This window comes from Gallus gallus, chromosome 20 (assembly GCF_016699485.2).
Source record: "Gallus gallus isolate bGalGal1 chromosome 20, bGalGal1.mat.broiler.GRCg7b, whole genome shotgun sequence".
Taxonomy (NCBI): Eukaryota; Metazoa; Chordata; class Aves; order Galliformes; family Phasianidae; genus Gallus; species Gallus gallus.
This window is the reverse complement of record NC_052551.1, coordinates 10,217,093-10,236,138: the sequence shown is the minus strand read 5'-3', so window position 1 is coordinate 10,236,138 and position 19,046 is coordinate 10,217,093. Positions and strand designations below refer to the sequence as shown.

Genomic DNA, 19,046 nt, shown 5'->3' with positions numbered 1-19,046 from the left:
ATCTTTTTTTTTTTTTCTCCCCCCTCTCCTCTGAACCCGCCGCGGGGAGATCGAGTTTCACGCGTCATCTTTGCATATCTCGCATACGCAGCCCGGATGCCCTCCATCCCTGCGCACCCCCGGCCCCGCTGCACCTCCCGAGCCCCCCCGGCCTCACCCCGGGGCCGCGCCTCCCCCCGCCCGCGGCTATTAATAACGACGGGGGAAGCGGAGCGCTGCGTTTGGCTGCTGGGCTGTGGGATGGGCCCGTGGGGACCGCGGGGACGCAGAGGAGCAGAGCGGGACCCGGCTGAGCCCCACGTGGGATGTGGGGAAGTGCTGCTGTGGGGTCGCTGGGGACGACTGGGGGTCACTCAGTGTTTTCCTGAGCTCAGCCCCGCGTTAAGGAGCTGCTGTGGTGGCTGAGCTGCGTGGAATGGTGACGCTCTGAGTGTCCCATGGGCAGTGTGGGGTACTGGTGGTTGGCACAGAGCCCTCAGAGCCAGGCTGTGTGCTGGGCTGCTTGCAGGATGTCCTGGGATGCCTGCAGAATGTCCACGACTGGGCTGGCCGTGGGGACCAGGATGGCCATAGGGACGGGATGGCCATGGGGACAGAGTGGCTGTAGGGACAGGGCTGGCCATGGGGACAGGGTGGTCATGGGAGAGTGGGGTTCCCCGGGCATGGGGATGCCCAAGAATCTCCTTGGGTTTTTCTGCCAGGTATCTTGGATCCTAACCCTAACACAGATCCTGCATGCACACGGCTGGCTGCTGTCCCCACGTCCCTGCAGTAGCACCTGGGGAGGGGATGGGATCCCACTGATGCAGCTTGCTGCTCGTTGCTCGCTGCTCACTCCTGCTGCTGCCTCAAAAAGAAATGGCAAAAACCACTGCTGTGTGCTGCAGGGACAGAAGCTGAAGGTGACCCCAGCAGCCCCCGACCCACCATTTCTATAGCAGTGCCTCACAGAAACTGTTTCCACAGTGCAGGAAAACAGAAATGCGATGGATGCCAGAGGCTTTAATAGTTTATTTGTCCATAAGCAAACAGAGGAGCGATGCTCCCGGCCGGCTCGATGCTGACACCCAGTGCTCTCCTCCTGGAAGGGCCCCACAGCCCCCATCTGTGCCAGGAGGAGGAATGGGGTGGCCAAACTCCAAACAGTCGCAGAGATTCCCACGGCAAGAGCAGCAGTTGGAGCAAAGCACATTGCAAAGGTGCTGCTGAGCTTCTCCACGTGTGTCCCATGTCCCTTGGATGGGGACAGGGATGGTGTTTCCCTGCTCATGTCTGCAGGGGGCTGTGGGGCTGCTCCCCAGGCGCAGGGGGCTGCTGCGATGTGGGGTGCACGGGCAAAGCCCCCCCCACATTGTTGTGCTCACATAGGGCAGCTGTGAACCCACGCATGTGCCATTGGTGCTGAGCCCTGCAGGACCCCAATGCACATAGGATCCCGTGGGGATGGGACATCTCTGTGCCACGGGGATGGGATGGGGTACCCACGGCCTGCAGCATGGTCAGACCCACACCAGCCCCATCCCACCCGGCTGCAGAGAGGGGGAGAGGGAAGAAGAGCAAAGTAAGGGAGCCACCCCCTGCCCGAGCCCCGGGGCATTGCTTTGGACACTGCAAATTAGATTTTCTGAAAAGGAAATGTTTTAAAGGCCATAAATCGTCTCAAAAGAAAAGGGGAGGTTGGGGATAGGGGGGCGGTGGGGGAGAAAATTGTGCAATTTTCTGCAGCTGGAAAGCCGGGGCAGCACGGGGGGGTCGCTGCGTTAGGTGCCCGCGTCCTGCTCTGTCCTCTGCTTCTTCTGCCGCTTTTTGCCTTTGTTTCTGAGTTTGGTTTTCTCTGGAAGAGAAAAAAAAGAGGAGAAAAAGAGGGGTCGCTCACTGGGGATGGGCAGTGGGGTCCCTCCTGTAGGTGGGTGAGTGCTGCCACCTGGATCCGTCCTGAGTCCCATCTGTGGGACGGGGGGATGTGGGGCTCTCCATGGAGCAGTGCTGGGTGTGTGGGCACAGGGACACATTGCCGGACCCCAAATCTTTGATGTCCCCAAAGCTTCCAGGCATGCATGATGGGGTCAAAGCAGTGAGCCTTGCCTCTGTGCAAGGAGTGAGGAGGTGGGAGCAGGTCGGTTGGACACGGGTGGGACGTGGATGGGACATAGGTGGGACGTGGGTACATCCATGCCTCCCCCAAGCATCCCTCCAGCTCCCGAGTCTGCAGGTCGGTGGGGACAGTGCTGAGACCCCAAAGCAAAGCGGGACGCGGGATGAGACCTGCAGGATCCAATGGGGCAGGGAACATTTGGGAGCTGCCCAAAATCCAGGTGGATTCATGGGGCCATGCGGGCACACGGAGCGCGAGCAGCACGGCGGCGCATTCCAGCGCTGGTGATGCTGCTCCTTTCCGAGGGCACCATCTCTTTTCCTGCTCAGCTCTGTTTTTCTGCTCTGATCTCCCAGACAATTGCCACCCACAAAGGAAAGGGCACAGCACGGATGCCAAGCGTCTGGAAAGGAGCACGGCGGGGACACAAGGCAGATTTACAGCAGCGTGGATGGTTTTGTGCCTGGGCCAAGCGCCGATGCTGCTCGCTTCCAGGGGCCGGCTCAGAAGTGGTAGCACAAATCTCTCACCGCACAGCGCGGCGCTGGGATGAGGCAGTGCCTTCCTTTGGCTCTCGGCGCGTCGAGCGAACCCGCTGTCCCATAACATCTGGATCCCATAAGGCAGCGCTCAGCTGGTTGGGACGGGAGCCTGGGAGCGAGGGTGGGCACGTGGGGATGGGGAGCAGAGGGGCTTCTCCTGCTGCTGGGGCTGCACGCAGCTGCACCGCTGCACCGGGGGCTTCCTTCTATTTCAGGGAGAGACCCAATTCCACAGCTGATCCCCATCAGCACCCAGCTGTGCCCCGGAGCCCATCCCTGTGGCCTCGAGGTTTGCAGCTCAGGTCACCCCATGAGATGTGGTGTCTCCAAACCTATGGTCACCACAGAGGGATGACGGTGGGGGCACCGAGCTGTGCACACACATCTCCAGCACCTGCATGGCATCGTGCTGCAGAGCAGAACATCCCGCCGCCACCAGCTTCGAGGGGCCACGGGCAGTGCAGCCACATTTCCCCACATCATCACCACCTGGCATCCCAAAGCTGCCTTAGCAGGGCAGGATATCAGCTCCTCCACGCTGTCAGCATGAAGTGTTACTTATGACTGATGGTGCTCTGATGAAGCTGTGCTCTTGGCTCTGCAGCCCCAGCACACCTGGCTGCAGCTACTCCCATCTTCCTCCAGCCCTTCCCTCCTGCTGCCACCACCTCGCACGACACACAGCAAACCTGCAGCTCCGATATGTGCAATGCCAGGGCCGGTGGTTCAGATCTCCTTCTAAAGCTCACAGATCAGTATCTCATGCAATCTGCCTTTCTGCCAGTTATTAAGCAGAGATTTATTAGAGCAGCTTTCGGTCCATCTGGTTCCATCCAAAAGTGACATCAGCCGCCTCCCGGTTCCCATTGCCAACCCAGTGCCTCTGGGCTGGGAGCTGGGAGAGGTGGCGAGGAGCCCCCGTGCTGCAGCCCGGAGTTGCAGAGCCCCAAATCCCAGAGCTGGGGAACAGCAGCGGGAGGAAACCCAGGGATGGGAGGTGATCAAAATCAGGGAGACCACCGTGCAGGACAGGACGATGCCTTATCCCGAGGGCACATCTCAGAGCAGGATGAGGACTCGGCTGTCACAGCTCCCCCAGGCGATGCCCTCCGGTTGTCTCTGCATTCCTGGTATTTTGCAGACGGTTGCAGTGTTTTGCAGACTTTTGCAGGTAATTCCCCCCCTCCCCAACAGCCCAACCATCCCCGTTTGCAATTGCAAAGCAGAAAGCCTCAGCGCTGCCTCTCCCTCGCAGACAGGGCAGGACGGGGCCGGTGCCAGGGGCTGCTCAGCACATGTGCTTGGGAAGGCGGCTTTCTCCAGAACTGCACGGTAATAACAGCCACCACCGACCTCCAAATGCTTGGGAGATGAGATCCCGGCTCTCCGCTCACCGCTCCGCAGGACCCCACAGTGCTCTTTGCTTTTAGGGGCCGGGGGGCTGCGCGGGGTCGGGGGGCTGCGGGGTGCATCCGGGGCTGCGCTCACCTCCCGGGCACTGCTTCCTCAGGCGGCACCTGCGGCTCTCCAGCAGCGCGGGGCACGCAGCCCCCTCCTCCCGTGGGGTGCCCGGCACCTCGCGCACCCGCGTCTCCAGACCCCATTTAGAGCCGCAGCTCCGGCCCTCGTGAGTGCAGGCGCTCCACTCGCTCCAGGGCCCCGGCTCGCACGTTTCTGTGGGATGGGGGCGCGGGGAGGGGACGGTGACCATGCCGCGCCGGCGCGGTGCGCGGTGCGCGGGGTGCGGGTGCCGCTTACCTTGGCACTCGCGGGTGCCGGGCTGCGCCGCGGTGCTGGGGGGGCACTGGCGGAAGCATTGGCCTTTGTGCAGGTAGAACTTCTCCTTGCATTTCATGCAGAAGTCTTTGCTGAAGCAGCTCTCGCAGCTGGGCGACCTGCACTCTGCCGGGGAGGGGGCTGTGAGCGGGAGGGCGAGAACCCCCGGGACCCGTCGCAAACCCGTTGGGTAAGGGAGAGGGGGGAAACCCCTGCATCCCAGCCGCCTTATCTCCAACCAGAGCCCGGGGCTGGACGTCCCGGGGATGCTCCGGGGAGCAGGGGGACCCCGGGGTGCCCGCAGGCACGGCAGCCCTGCTGGGTGCACCACGTACTTGTGCATCTGTTGACCTCCAGACCCCGCACGCCGAAGTAGCCGGGGGGGCAGGTGTGGACGCACACCCCGTACTGGCGGATGCCGTCCCTCCAGATGAGCAGGAAGAGCCGGTGGTGGCAGGTGATGCAGCCGTTCTCCTCCGAGCACAGGACGCAGCCCGTGCAGTTCTCCAAGAGCCCGGCGTTCACTGCGGGGATAAGGACAGGGGCTGTGGGGTTGGGGGGGGGGAGGGGGACAGCGATGGCACCTCCAGCACATCCCAATGGCAGAGAAACCGGGAGCGGTCGGCAGGTAGAAATGCGTTCTGAGCCGCTTTAATTAGCTGCTGCCTGATACGTGTCGAGGGAACAAAGAGTGTTTTGGAAACATCTGAGTGGAGCTGCAATAAGGATCTGCCCGTTGGCTCCAGAGCCGCCACCGCTTTCCTCTGCCCCACTGCTCTGATTTACACGGGGACAGCAGCCCCAGGGGGCTCTGCTCCCAGGGATGGGGACACGGACACACGGACGGGGCACACCCCATAACAGCGGGACATCTCCATACCGGGCCCTCCCCGGCTTCTCCGTGCACACAGCGAAATGCCTCCGCTGCACCCCGTGGTGTTGGGAAGCATTCTCTTCTGGCTCAGAGCTCACCCTTCATGTCTCTGAGCAGAAGCGCATGCTGAGCAGTGGCAGCAGTGCCAGGAACACAGCAGTGAGTGCACAGCACCCAGGTCCATCTGCTCACAGCAGGTCCGACAGCGTGGACAGGGGACTTTCCACATAGCACTGCCTTGAGGAGGAGGCAACCCTGGGCCCGTGGAGTGGGGCTAGATCTCCATATGGGCAAAAGGGAGTGCTTGGGTATTGGCACAGGTGGCGGTGCCATTGTCATCATGGGCCCAGAGCCCTCCTGGGAAGCAAGAGAGGGAGCATAGGGCTGGGGGAGCAGTGGGGAGATGCAGGCAGAGGGTGTGACCTGCAGCCCTACAGACCCACAGCCCTACACCCCTACAGACTTGCAGCCCTACAGCCCAAGGGTAAAGGATGCGCTGCAGTGGTGCCACACAGCTGTCCCTGAGCTGTCCCCTCCTGCCCCTCGTGCCAGGGCACAGGGACTCAGGCAGCAGCACTTTGCATCCAGGAGGCTGCGTGTGCTGGGAGCCCGCTAACGAAGCACCTTGGATCCATTAAGTTGTTATGGTCTCTGTTACATATTTACCAAACGCTGACAACATTTGTGTTCCTGGCTGCAGCCAGAGCGGCTTCCCAGGAGACGCGGGGATTTACGAGTGTCTTTCCCTGCCCCAGTTCTTTGGGATGATTTTCTTTGCCACCCTCCCTTCCATGTGATGAGTCAATATCACGATGCCCACCTTCAAAAACAGCTCCGTCTGCACATCGGGGTGGGGTTCCACAGCACTGGGAATGGGGAAATCAGGGACAGCTCTTGGGTACCCCTCCCCAGGTGTGGAGGTGGCAGATGCAGATGAGCACAGGGGTTGCGCAGGGGGAGGGACCCCACCATGGATGCACGGAGCTGTGCTCACACCCATGGATGCTCCCTTGCACCCCCCGTAGTGCCGGCTCACACCGCCAGCCTTTGGGGCTGTCCCCACACAGGGTGCATCGGCAGCAGCCTTGCCACCCCCACGGCGGTGGCATTTTACAACCATGTACAATGAACACAGGGAAAACTGTCCATTCTGCAGCCCAAGGCCTCCAAAAAGCCCTGCTCTCACAATACCCCATCCCCACCATGGCGCCAGCCGGTCACGAATTGAGCACCTCATGTCACAGCCCCGCAGGGGCACTGCCCAGCAGAGGGGACACATCTCAGGGCACCCTGCTCTGCGCCCTGGGACTCTCTGCCCAGGGGAGGGATGGGGCAGGGGATGGCGGTGCCTCCGAGCATCCTTCCAGCGGGTTTTGCTCCTCGTGCACCTCCCGCATCGAGCTGAGAACAGAAATACCGGCAGACCCCATCCCCTGCATGCACCACACCCTCCCTACCTTGCTTCTTCCATCGGTTCTGCGAGAGCATTTCCATGGAGCTGATGAATAACAGCAACATGAATATTATCCACTGCATCTGGGCAAGAGGAGTGGAGGGCAGGGAGGAACTCAGACCATCCGAGCGGAGCTCACAGCATCGCCCCAGGCACGGCGCAGCGCTATGGGGGCATGGGGCGGTCAGCGCAGGGCAGCGCCGGTGGGCTCTGCCTTTAGGACCACTGGCAGCTCCTCGCTTTTCCCCTCCGGAGAGATGGGGAGAAGGGAAAATATCCCCCGGAGGCACCGGCAGGAGTGGGGACGGACGCGCCGCGGAGCTCCGTTCCGGATCGGAGCGTCCCGCTGTCCCGTCGTCCCGCCGCCGTCCGTCTGTCCCGCTGCCATCCCGGCCCGGCGGGGGCACGGCGAAGCCCCCGGCTCTGCGGGGCGGGGACAGCCGGGTGGCTCCGCCCCGGGACGGCCCCCCTCCAGTCCCGGTTGGGGGCGAGGGGTCTCGCGGCTGGATCGGGTGTGCCGTGCCGTGCCGTGTTGAGCCATATTATGCCAAACCGAGCCATGCCGTGCGTTGCCAAGCCATGCCGAGCCGTGCCATGCCGAGCCAAGCGATGCAGCGCCTTGCCAAGCCAAGCCGAGCTGAGCTGAGCTGAGCTGAGCTGGACCGATCTGAGCTGAGTGGAGCCACGCTGAACTGAACTGTGCTGAGATTTTCTGAGCAGAGCCCAGCTGAAGAGAGTCGTGTTGAGCTGAGCCGGGCGCAGATGAGTGGAACTGGGTCTTGCTAAGCTGAGTTGCGCTGGGCTGAATTGAGCTCAGCTGAGCCACCCTCTGCTGAATTGAGCACAGCTGAGCCAAACCAAGCCAACCTAGCTGAGCCAAACTGAGCTGCAGCTCCCAGCACCTGGCTCCCAAGCAGCTGCCTGCACCCCTCACCCTGTGTGCAACTGAGGGGTCTCAGCACGCTCAGAGGAAGCCCTGTGCCCACCCTGGGCAACAGCAAGGGCAAAGCTTGTGTGCGGGATGCTCTGATCTATGTGTGGGATGCTCAGCAGCAGTTTCCCATTGCAAGTAAAAGCCCTCCAGGTCAGACCCCTGAGCGCAGGCTGCCCCTTACCCAAAGCAGGGACCTGGGATGTGCTGGGCCTGCTTTACCCTGGGAGGGCACCGGTCAGGCTGGGGGACCACTGAGCACCAGCAGACTCACTGCAGCAGAGAGCACTGCGGTGGATGCGTCCATCAGTGTCACCCCGGCTCTGGGCAGACCTGGGGACAACCGGGGACAGGGAGAGGGAGGGAGGGAGAGAGGGAGGTGGCAGCTGCCCCACTGCTGAGCTGCACCTGTGTGTCGGGGTTGCTCTCCTCGTTGCCTCTGTTGCCCACCTGGATTTCTCCCTCCTGCTCCCTCAGCCCTCCCCACGTCTCTCTCTACCTCTCCCATCCCACACACCAGCATTACGTTCCCAAGGAGTTACGATTCAGACGACAAAGGAACCGCTTCAGACCCCTTTGGCCTTGCCCATAGGAAACCAGGAGTAATCATGGTTGGGATCGCTTTCGTTTTTTTTCCTCGTGCCATTGTGAAATAAATAGAAAAAACTACCCATAAAACACAGGTTCTCAGCATCTGGCCCAGCACTGCTTTCCATAAACAAGCGTGCCTGCAGGAACGTGCCCCTGTTGTGGATCCGTGGGGGTTGGCGGGGCCCCGTGTGTGCATGGCATGGTGTGGCAGAGCACTTTGGGGTCGGGAGGCTCTGTGTTTGGCCATGAAAATGCATCTGACGTATTAAAGTCCCCCACCAGCAGCCAGCCCCTGCCTCACACTGCCCAGCCCTTTGTCCCTTGTAAATGGAGCCGCTGCTGCCCCAGGAGCTGCGGATGCTGATGGCTGCAACTTCCCTGCCCTGCTCCAGTTATTGCTGCCCTGCTCCCAGCATCACCGCTCCCAGCATCACCGCCCTGCTCCTGGCACCACGCGGCATCCGAGGCCAACCCTCGTGCCAACACGCGCTAATTGGGTGGCTCTTATTAGCACCGTGTCCCTGGGGCCGGCACACAGCAGGTCCCTCAGCTCATCCCTCAGGCTCCACGATGCCCACGGAGGCTTTGCCAGTGACAGCAATGACACCGATCCCGGGCTGTGCCATTTGCTGCCAACGAGCCCGATGGGCGACGAGCGCTTGCGCAGGAGCAGATCAATCCCGTTCATTTCCCTTAACGTGGTCATTTATGACTACTCCTCCTAAAACTGCGGTGGGAAGGGATGATTTGCTGTCTGCTCATTAATCAGGCGCCTGTTACCTCTTTGTTCTCGGCGGCGTTTCGGGGCGAGGTGCCCGGCTGGGGCCACGGCCAGGGGCTGTGCTGACTCACGGACAGCACCGGAGCGCACAGAGTGGAGCCCGCGGGCGCCCTGGCAGCTCCACGCTCCCTCCCGCAGCTCCACACCGTGCCAGCATTGGGGGAATGCAATGTTCCTCCTCCGTCTTCCAAAGCACCAGGGAGAAAACATCCAGAGAGATAATTCAGAAAGTTTGTTTGACACTTGAGTGTGCTTTCATCTCTGGGAAATGTTGGGGGCCTTCCAAGGCCACGCCGCCCAGGGGCACCGCGCTGCCATGGGTGGTTCGGGGATGCCAGGGGTACAGAGGGGACCTGCTGGGATGGAGGGATGCGGTGGGATGGAGGGAACCCAATGGGATGGAGGGAACCCAATGGGATGGAGGGGGCCCAGCGCTCCCTGCGGGTGAGGCACTGATCCCGCCCAGGTCTGAGCCCTGTGTGCCGTGCTGGCAGGGAGGGGCGGCTTTCCGAAAGCAACGTGCATCCAAAGCGATGAATATGGGTTTGATCAGGGGAGGATTTCGACGGATGGTAGTGGATAAGGAAGAAAAATATTTGGCATTCTTCTCCCATCATAACAAGCCCAGATGCTTGGACGGTGGCAGCCCACTTCCCACAGGAATGGAAATTCACAGCCGCTCCCCACGCCAGCTCGGCAGAGGCCCTTTCCCCGGCGTTTACAAAGTGACGGCCCCACCTCATACCGTGCGGGGCATCCTGCATCCTCCATCCCCATCCCCTGCATTGCTGCTGCAATCCCATAGCACAGCCTCATCCCACGGCACAGCCATGTCCTGTACTCTACTGGCTCCATCCCATGGCACGGCTATGTCCCGCACGCTGCTGGCCTTGTCCCGTGGCACGGCCACATCCTGCTCTCTGCCAGCCTCATCCCGGCCTCCTCCTGGCCTCTCCCATGTGTCCCATAGCCCCGTGCTGAGGAGGCTGAGCTCTGTGCCCTGTGGGCAATGCACAGGAAGCACTGAGCTGCAGGTTAATCATCCTTGCACCAGCTGAGAGCACGGAGCATCCTACAGCATCCTTATGGCAAGCTGTTCTCCTTCTCCTCCTGCCATGCTCTGATCTGTGCCAGCTCCCCTTTGTGCCTTCTAGGGGTTCCTCTGAGGATACAGAGCTGCTGGGCATGGAGCATGTGGGCAGCTGGGCAGGGGGAGGGTTGGCTTCACCCCATCCCCATCCCTGCCAGCATTGCAGCTCCTCCATCCCTGCCCTGGCTGCTGCGGCAGCTGTGCAGTGGCAGAGCCAAAACAGAAGCACACGCAGAGATGGAATTGGTCTGGAGAAGTGATGAAGGCAGAGGGGCAGTGGGAGAAGGGAAACAGAGGAGGAAAGTGAAGGAGAGTGAAGAGGTGAGAGGGGAAGTTTGGTTCTGGAACCAAATTCCTCACCCGCGCCAGCAGAGCAGATTTCCAAGTGTTTATTTTATCTCCTTTAGCGTAGCCCCTTGGAGGCAGAATATATTGAATGGCTGGACTTTATATAATGGAAATAATTGAAACAATACTCCTGGTTCCCCGCCATAGTTTGTCGTGACGTGAGCCAAGCGTGACAGCCTTGAGGTGGTGGGGACAGCCGCCCTCGGCTCCTGTTGGCTGGTGAGAGCTGACACATGTCAGCATTGCTCCCAGTTTCCCTACAGCTGTCAGAATGGGAACAATGTGATGGCAGCTGGCATGGGCCGGGCCGGGGCTGGGCATCACCTGCAGCAATGGGGTTCTGCAGGGAGAGGGGAATTTGGGGCAGCATTGTGGGTGCGGGGATGGGGACGCAGGAGGGATGCGCCGGTTGTGAGCGCGGTGTCAGCCATAGAAAGACAGAGGGAGGGGGATGTGGAGGTTGAGAGCCGTTGGAGGTTGTGTTATTTCCTTAGGAGTGGGAGAGCAGAGAGCTCCCTGGTGCTCAGCGCCTCTGCAATGGGTCCCTGCCAAGGGTCCTTCCCATGCGTGCTACCCAACTCCTGCGCTCTCTGCTCAGAAGCCAGGAAGCTGCAGAGCTGGTTGGACCAAACGCAAATGCATCGTTGAGAAGCGCCCCGTGTCCAACTCTACCACATCCCACTCCATGTGGGCTGCATGTTTGTAAGGAAGAGTGGGACAGAGCTTAAAGCAAAAGCAAAAGCTGGGGGAGTGCTTCGGGGAACTGCAGCACTGTACAGGAATTGGCCAGAGAGCTTTTCCTGCCTTCAGGGCATTCCCCAGGCTGTGCTGCACTGTGGTTTGGGAAAGATTCCCCCGAGATAAAGCAGGGAAATGGGCTGCAGGGCGATGGATGGATGGATGGATGTGCAGAGTTGGGGGCAGCTCCCACAGAGGGGTCTGGCTGTGGGGGAACCTGGGGACACAGTGCAGGGCTGTGCCAGGCTGGGGACAACAAAGCATCCCTGCAGGCAGTTTTGCTGCTGCAGTTCCCCCAGAGTGAGGCATCCAAAACCTCTCTGCTGCTGAGCCGCAGCACAGAGCATTCCCTTATCTGCTGGGCAAGGCTATAGGCAGCCCCTGGCTCTCCCCGCGGTGCAAATTGTATATGTGGTAATGGAAGGGAGCGAGGCAGCAGTATGTTAGCAGCTGGCCCTCTTCTGTTCGCCGAAGAATCATTTATGCCAAATTCCAATTGAATTTCTCTTAATATTTCTGCTATTTAAGGAAAGTATTGGGAAAGACAGATGGAAGCGTCGGTCAGATGCACGCTCCTGGCTCCATGTGATTCAGAGCTCAGAAGCCCTCTCCTTTTTCAAATAATTGCAATGTGACTACATTGCTCCCTCTCACCCATCATTCCCAAGAGGGTCGACCCTCTGACTGCAGCCGATGACTCTCACCGGGAGGAATTCAACAGAAGACAAAGGCTCTGGGCAGGAGCTCCTGGGTGGTGGCATCCCCCTGGCAGCCACAGCGCCCGGAGGGATGTGGCTGCAGCTGCGGCACTCGTGGTCCCCCCATGCCACCGCTCTCCCTTGCCATCCCCGTCATGTGCTGGTGGCCAAAGGCTTGGCACAGTGCTGGGGATGGTGGCTCTGCTCCTTGGGTGGCCAAGGGGAAAGCAAACCCCAGTGGGGCTGAGAGCGCGGTGCCGGTGTTGGCATTGCCTGAGTGCCACCCCTGCCCGTGCACAGCCCCAGTGGATGCCACACAGCTCTGTTAGCCGCAAACCCTCTCGTTTGCAGCCTGCCTGGGGATAGGATCCAATTTGTACCGTGACCAAATCGCATGGCTCCCTGCTTCCTCTCCTCCTCCCCGCCCTGGCCGGTGCTGAAAGGATTTGCTCATGGTTTTGGGCAGCAAGTTAGAAGGAAATAGCGTGTCTTGAGAGCCCTCTGGGCGTCAGCCCTTTGCTTGGATGTGCAGCACATGGCTGAGTGCCCCCAGGCACAGACACGCAGCACTGCAAGGGCTGTGCACTGTGGGGTCAGCGCCACTGGAGCCTCCCCTCCTGCTCTGGGTCAGGCTCAGTGTCACGCAGCTGGGTGAAGAAACAGCCATGCACCTGCTCCTTGGCCACCTCCAAGTGCCGTCTGTCCTTGTCCCCTCTCTGCTCCGTGGGCCGAGTGCCACTAAGCCACCCCGCACGGTCCCAAGCAGTGGGAGTCCCCACCTCCATCCGTGGCAATGAGGGCTGTGGGTTCCCACAGGGATGTGGGAGCTTCTCTTCCCCGCACCCCTGGGCACAGTCACATCCCGGGGTCACTCCTGGCCGCGCTCCCCATTGCCCCAGGGCTTGGGGACATGAGCGTGTCACCCCCGAGGGGCCCGGCAGCGCGGCGCGGCCGTGAGTCACAGTGACCCATTAAGACTTCTCTCGGAATTAATACCAGCAGGGACACAAGTTTTAATATTTCAGAAGTGAAAATAGAGTGATAATTATATTTTGTCGATGTTCAGGAAAATTGCTACCACCTGGCGGGCGGCAGCCGGCCCTGCTCGGGGCTGACGTCAGGGATGCTACCAACCAGCAGGAATTTGGGGCGGAAAGAGGCAAAAAAAAAAAAGGGACCAACAAATAAAAAAGAAAAAAAAAAAGGAAAGTGCAGAAATTGCAAAGGGAAAACTTCTGTTCTATGGAAACCCGGAGCTGTGGGAGCAGCCCCATAACATCGCATGGAGACAACAGATTCAGCCAAGCTTCCCCAGGTGCTGGAGAGCATCTTGGTGTCTTGGGGCAGGGGGAAAAATATTCCACGGCTCGTCACCGTCCCAGAGAAGGGGTCAGCCTTGCTGAAGCATCCTCAGCCTTGCGCTGGCATTGGGGCATCCCATTCCCCCTGCAAATGTGGGGGGCAAGAAAGGCAGCGGGTGAGCAGCGTCTGTTTGCCATTAGGAACGAGGTTTTAATAAGGCACAGAATGCCAGCGATGTGGTCCTCACCGGTCGCCTCCTTCATCGCAGGGAGAGCCATGGAGAAAAACACTTCTCACTCTTTCTTTCCCCCCCCCTTTATATCCTGTTTATGCCGCTAACAAATTCAATTTTCAGGAGCTGGAATCACAACAAAGGCAGCGTTAATGCAGCTGAGCCACTCCAAGCGCTGCTCTCTGCGGGCAGCTCCTCTCCCCGAGCGCACGGAGGACGCTCTGCTCCTTCATCATCCTCCAAAACGCCGAAATGTGGGAGGAAAGGGCTGGGGAGTGCGAGTGCTGAAATGGGTGGTGGCAGCATGGGGACGTGGCTGTCCCTGTGTTTGCTGCATGTGCTGCAGGAGGGATGCGGTGGCACGGCCCCGCTGCCTGCAGCCATGGTGGGAGCAGAGCTGCTCCGCAAGCTCCAGCTTATGGAAAGAATTCTCCACGTGGGAATGTGAGCAAAAAAGATTAAAGGGAGGAAAAATGGATGCCAGAAAAAAGTGCATTTCCAAATATCCCCACTCCGCTCCCTGCCACACACTCATTCCGGGCGCTCCTGGTGTGCTGTTTGTCCTACCCACAGCATTTCAGGGATTTACTGCTCCCTACCCATGGGAACGGACCCACCCCAGCTCCATGGGCACGGTGGCACGGAGGGACAGTGCCACCCGGTGCCCTCACCTCTGCCTGGCACCCAGCAGGGTCTGCCCAACACCACGGTATCGCAGTGGGAGAGCGATGTATGGCACGGCCTCCTTGGTGCAAAACGCTCCTCTCTGAGAGAAAGGGGATAACGTGAGGTTACCAATGCTTTCTGCCCTTCTACAGTGCTGCTTTGCTCACCTGAGCCTCCTTGGAAGCCACATCCAGCCAGGGGCAGGGTGCTGCAGGCAGGATGGAGCTCAATCCCAACATCACCAGGGTCTGGATAGCACTTGCTGCTCAGCCAAGGCACTGGGAAGGAATTGCAGAGCTCTTGGTGTGTGTCCTCTCTTTTCCTAGAACAGATCAAGAGCTGAATTCTGCTCTGCCCTGCAGTCCTCTCTTTTCCTTTCGCCAAGTTTCCCAGCAGGGCTGAGGGAGTGGAGCAGAGTGGGGCTGAGTGGGACGCAGCATCTGGTAGGGTTGGAGGGGTCTGCAGGGTGAGGGATCACCATGTCAGGGGCTGCTTCCCTGCATCTTCACAACCCTACATGCCTGCATCCTCACATTTACGCATCACTGCTTTCCAGCATCTTCACATCCCTACATCCCTGCCCCCTTCCCTTCCCTTCCCTTCCCTTCCCTTCCCTTCCCTTCCCTTCCCTTCCCTTCCCTTCCCTTCCCTTCCCTTCCCTTCCCTTCCCTTCCCTTCCCTTCCCTTCCCTTCCCTTCCCTTCCCTTCCCTTCCCTTCCCTTCCCTTCCCTTCCCTTCCCTTCCCTTCCCTTCCCTTCCCTTCCCTTCCCTTCCCTTCCCTTCCCTTCCCTCTGCCCCTGGCATTGGGTTGCTGCTGCCATGGCTCTGGGTGCCGATGTCCCCAGAGACCCTATGGCAGAAGGATGGTGCCATCCCTGTCCCCATCCCGGCGCATCCCGGGGGCGAGGGCAGCAGCCGGCTGGAGCGGAGCAGCGGCAGCGTCAGTGGACAGCCAGTCCCCAATTCACACCAGCCCGAAACAATGACGATGACAGTGGCAGAATATAAAGAGATGAAAAATGTGTCTGCGATTTTAACGAGCGGGAAACACCCAGCGTGGGGGACACGGGGGCAGGAGGACGGCCTGCAGAAACCACTGCTGGGGGACGTGGGTCCCATTTGTCCCCTGAGCCTCAATGCAGGGCTGCCCCATTAGCAGGTACCCAGCTCTGATCACGCCCGGTCACCTCTCAGTGCCCTTCTCCTTCCTCCTCTGCTATTCCACCCTACTTTGATTATTACTTTTTAACTTCTTTTTTTTTTTCCTCATCGTCTTTTCAACCCCGTAAATATTTAATACAAAGGAAACTAAAAAGCCCCAGCGGAATCGTTCTCAAAATAATTTCACAATCCTCACAGATCCCCTCGGCAAATTCAATTTGTAGGAAATAAAGAACAAAACGCGGCCATAAAAGGCTTCTCAACAAATCCTAATGCTTTACATGTGTTAAGCGCAAACGCCGTGCCTGCGTGCAGGAGGTGGGTGGAGGTGGGCAGAGGGCACCGTGGGGCTGCGTGTGAGAAATGGGGGCTCTTTGCAGCCCCTACAGTGGACGCAGGGGAGCCCATCCCATGAGGGATGCTCCATGCCCTTCTGCTTTGCAGGGATGCTTAGGAGCTGCCCGTAGCCCCCAGCTCTGGGGTCCGGGCTGTGTGCTGGGGTCCCTACAGGTCCCCACTGTGTCCCTTCCCAGCTCACAGCCCTGCTTCCCCTCTGCTATTTTCCCCGTTCCTTTAATATACCTGGCACCTCGGGGAGAATGTTCCCTTTAAGCCTTCCCGTTTTAATAACTTTGATTCTACGTCTTAATTAGTGACCTGGAAAAGGCATCCATTGTTATGCGCCATATGGAGCCGCTACCTCGGGCTGCAGGGGGAGGAGGATTGGCTCCAGCATGGAGTCCCCGTGACCCTGGTGGGAGCTGTGGGGTGGGACAGAGCTGGGGGCACAGCACGGTCAGCCCCTGCTCTGTCTCTTGCTGGGAGTCATGGGCAGAGTGGCTCCATCCCTTTGTTAATGGGGATATTTGGGGTTTTGCACCCAAATTGCCCCCCTCCCTGCCGTACGCAGCCCCGCTGTACCCACACCAGGCCATCTCCACCCGGGGGCCATGTGCCGCCAGCTCTCAGCACCATGGGTTGGCCGCACGCTGCTGGCGGGCAGGGTGCTGCCGTCTGCAGCCGCTTTGATGCGGGGTTCCCTCTGTGCACAGACAGAGCCAGCCCTGCCCGCGGGCGGTGGCTGCATGAAGCAAGGCTGATTGATGGCCTTGTTTTGTTCCTGCAAAGCCTGGCCCAGGCCGTGCACATCCACGGTCCCCCAGGAGCTGGGGAGGGTTGGCGGCAGCTGCCCGGGCTGTGGGGTGTGGGCTGAGGGTGTTGGCAGTGCTGCCCCCCAGCTGCTGGGGCGGTGCTGGGAGCACTCTGTGCCTCAGTTTCCCCATCCCCACCGACCTCGCGGGTGAAACCATCCCGCTCCTCTCAGGTATATGGAGCATTTCCAGAGCTAAGGCAGACACAGGGAGCACGGGAGCCCCATTTGGGATAATGCTCATTAGGAGTCCAGCAAGATGACCTCCAAAAAATGGAGCTGAGCTCCAGCTGATGAGTCACAGCAGTGCCTGCATGATGCGCTCCTTGCAAGCGAGGTTTGCACCACGAAGCTAACAGGCTTTTCTGGGAAGCACTGGGGCTTTGCACTTCCTAATTATGTTCAAAGGCTGCTGGCAGCATGGCTCAGACGGGGATTATGCCTGCTAGAAGCACAGCACTCAGCCTTGTTCAGAGGCCTGAAAGTGCTAATTGACTTCAGGTCTCACATCACTGTTGAGAGCCCGCTCCATGCAGCCCGATCCCTCCTCCTGCTCCTGCTCTGAACTCGCTGCATGTGGTTTGAATTTCTTCTGCAGAGAAAAACCTCCTTTCTCCTGTCCTGGTGTCATCTTACCCTGGAATTTGGGGGAAATAGAGAGGAGCTTAGAGGGACTGCCTCCCCTCTTCAGGAAACAAAGAAAGAGAGGGGTGAAAGTCATTCCGTGGGCACCCTCCGCACTGATGCCCTGTCCCATCCAATGTCCCTCGGCACAGGGATGTTGGCACCTTCAAGTGGCTCTGTCCATGCCAGCAGGCACTGGGTGGCCAAGCAGAGCACTCAGAGGAGGATGCTGGGTGCGCAGCACCACTGGCTCAGCCGCAGGGATCCCCTCCTTCAGGATGACAGCAGCCTGAGATGCTGTGGCTGCTGCAGGGAATTGCCCATGGCTCCTTTCTGCCTTCTCCCGCTGGATCCTATGCCAAAGGTGGTGTACGTGACACGGCACAGCACAGTGAGCCAGCTCCCCTGGCTGCCATTCCCAGCATGGAGGGCTCATGGGCTGCAGACGATTGGGAAATCAGTTTCCTCTTCTCCCCGTTACGACATTGCAGTGGGCGCATCCATCGGGAGCTGTGAGGCAGCAGGAAAGTATGAAGGTCAGGGAGGCTGAGGTTTGTGTGACGGAGGTGAGCCCTGCCCCAGGCACCCCTCCACCTGCTCGTGCACCGCCGCTGCGTGCACCCCTCTCCTTGGTCACAGAGAGGGGAAAAGGGCTGCACAATCCTCCTCCTCATTCCCAGTGCCACAGGCAGGAGGGCTGCTGCCACAGACCCAGACAGACACATCTTTAAAATGTTCCTAACATTCTAACTTACCCTACTCCTACTCCTGTCTTCTATTTTAAAGGCTGCGTGGTTTTCTGAAAGTTGATCATCTCCGTCGCTCCAACACCAGCACCGTTGTGACGCGCTTGCCTTGCAGCACTAACGAGCCGGCCCTGCAATCCTCGTCACCTCATTAAGGATTTGGCTGCCAGTCCCAACTGTGCTTCCTGCTGCCTCCCACTTTGTTTGAAGGCTGCAGGACGGGTGTTAGGGGAGCCACTTGCATTTGGCCCGTGGTTTTCAGCACCAAAGAGCCACAGAGCGAGCCAGATGCTAGGGCAGGAAGGGAGTGGACCAGGCAGTGGCAGCAGGGCAACATTGACTCTGCAAATGAAGCTTCAATTTAGCAGCAATGAGCCATGGGCATGGGCACAGCTGTGGTGAGAACCTGGCCTCAGGGCAGGGACATGTGGAGGGGTGTATCCTGATGGAGGGGTTGCTTGGTCCATTGGGTCTCGGTCCCGTGACCACAGCTCCCCAGGACACCCCCAGTCAGCCACCATGAGTGGGGGATGCAGGAGGTGGCTCCAGCAGTACGTACCCCCTCCTGTTCCTCCCTTTATTGTGGCCTAGCACCAAGCCCACGGGGAAGACCCACCAGCCCCTGCTGGTGACTGCACAGAGCTGGAAGCCCTTTTGATATGAGGAGGAGAAAATAAATGAAGTTGCAATGCGGATGTCAGGTCTCATGCAGACCCTGACTGTAGAAGGAGACCCCAGGTTGGTGCAAGGGTGGGAGAGGGTCTCAGCCCTCAGCTTGATTATATCTGTCCAACAAAATGGAGCCAGAAAGTCACTGCATGGGTAGGGCTGGATTCACCCTGCTCTCCCAGTGCAGCCCAAATCCCAGTGTCCCCCACAGGCACCAAGGCAAAAACATGGGAAGACAAGCAGATGGATGGATTTGAGTGGAGATGAATGGAAGGGTGGATAATAAGTTGGTAAGCAGGGATGGAACAAGTTGGATGGAAAGCTTGGTACAAGTTGTGCACGTGTCACTGCTTCCTCTTGTCCACCCCAGCCCTGGAGCCGGCAGTTCGCAGACCTGCAGCAGAACTGCAGCCAGCCTGGTGAGCAGCTCTGCACAAGTGGGGACAAGGTTTAGGGTCATGTTTCTCAAGGAAAGACCCACAGATGCAAATTCTGCCAAGGAAGGGGTACTCAGCTGACACAACTCTTGGTGCTTCCCTCGCCCACTGAGAGAAGGGCTGTGCCTGGGGAGGGACACGT

The 19,046-nt window shown here is 59.5% G+C and overlaps 1 protein-coding gene across 4 annotated transcripts; it reads right to left on the bottom strand.

The window, feature by feature from the left end:
- Positions 1-991: 991 nt before the first annotated feature.
- On the bottom strand, positions 992-7,150 carry RSPO4 (R-spondin 4). Of its 4 annotated transcripts, none has more exons than XM_004947141.5 (5): positions 6,745-7,150; positions 4,749-4,958; positions 4,396-4,539; positions 4,126-4,311; positions 992-1,834 (listed from the first exon to the last, which is right to left on the bottom strand). In XM_004947141.5, exons 1-5 carry the CDS (start codon positions 6,821-6,823, stop codon positions 1,761-1,763), a joined length of 693 nt encoding a protein of 230 aa, XP_004947198.2. In that variant the 5' UTR covers positions 6,824-7,150; the 3' UTR covers positions 992-1,760. The 4 variants fall into 4 exon arrangements, with proteins under 4 accessions (XP_004947198.2, XP_004947200.2, XP_004947199.2 ...); XM_004947143.5 differs by having other exon boundaries at positions 4,749-4,937; XM_004947142.5 differs by lacking the exon at positions 992-1,834 and adding an exon at positions 1,852-3,764.
- Between the last annotated feature and the right edge of the window lie 11,896 nt (positions 7,151-19,046).

Coding starts and splice junctions, on each gene's coding strand:
- RSPO4 (XM_004947141.5), bottom strand. CDS start 6,823: ATGCAGTGGATAATATTCATGTTGCTGTTATTCATCAGCTCCATGGAA. Junction 4,540..4,748: donor GGAGGTCAACAGATGCACAA/GTACGTGGTGCA, acceptor CCTCCCCGGCAG/AGTGCAGGTCGCCCAGCTGC. Junction 4,312..4,395: donor CGGCACCCGCGAGTGCCAAG/GTAAGCGGCACC, acceptor CCCATCCCACAG/AAACGTGCGAGCCGGGGCCC.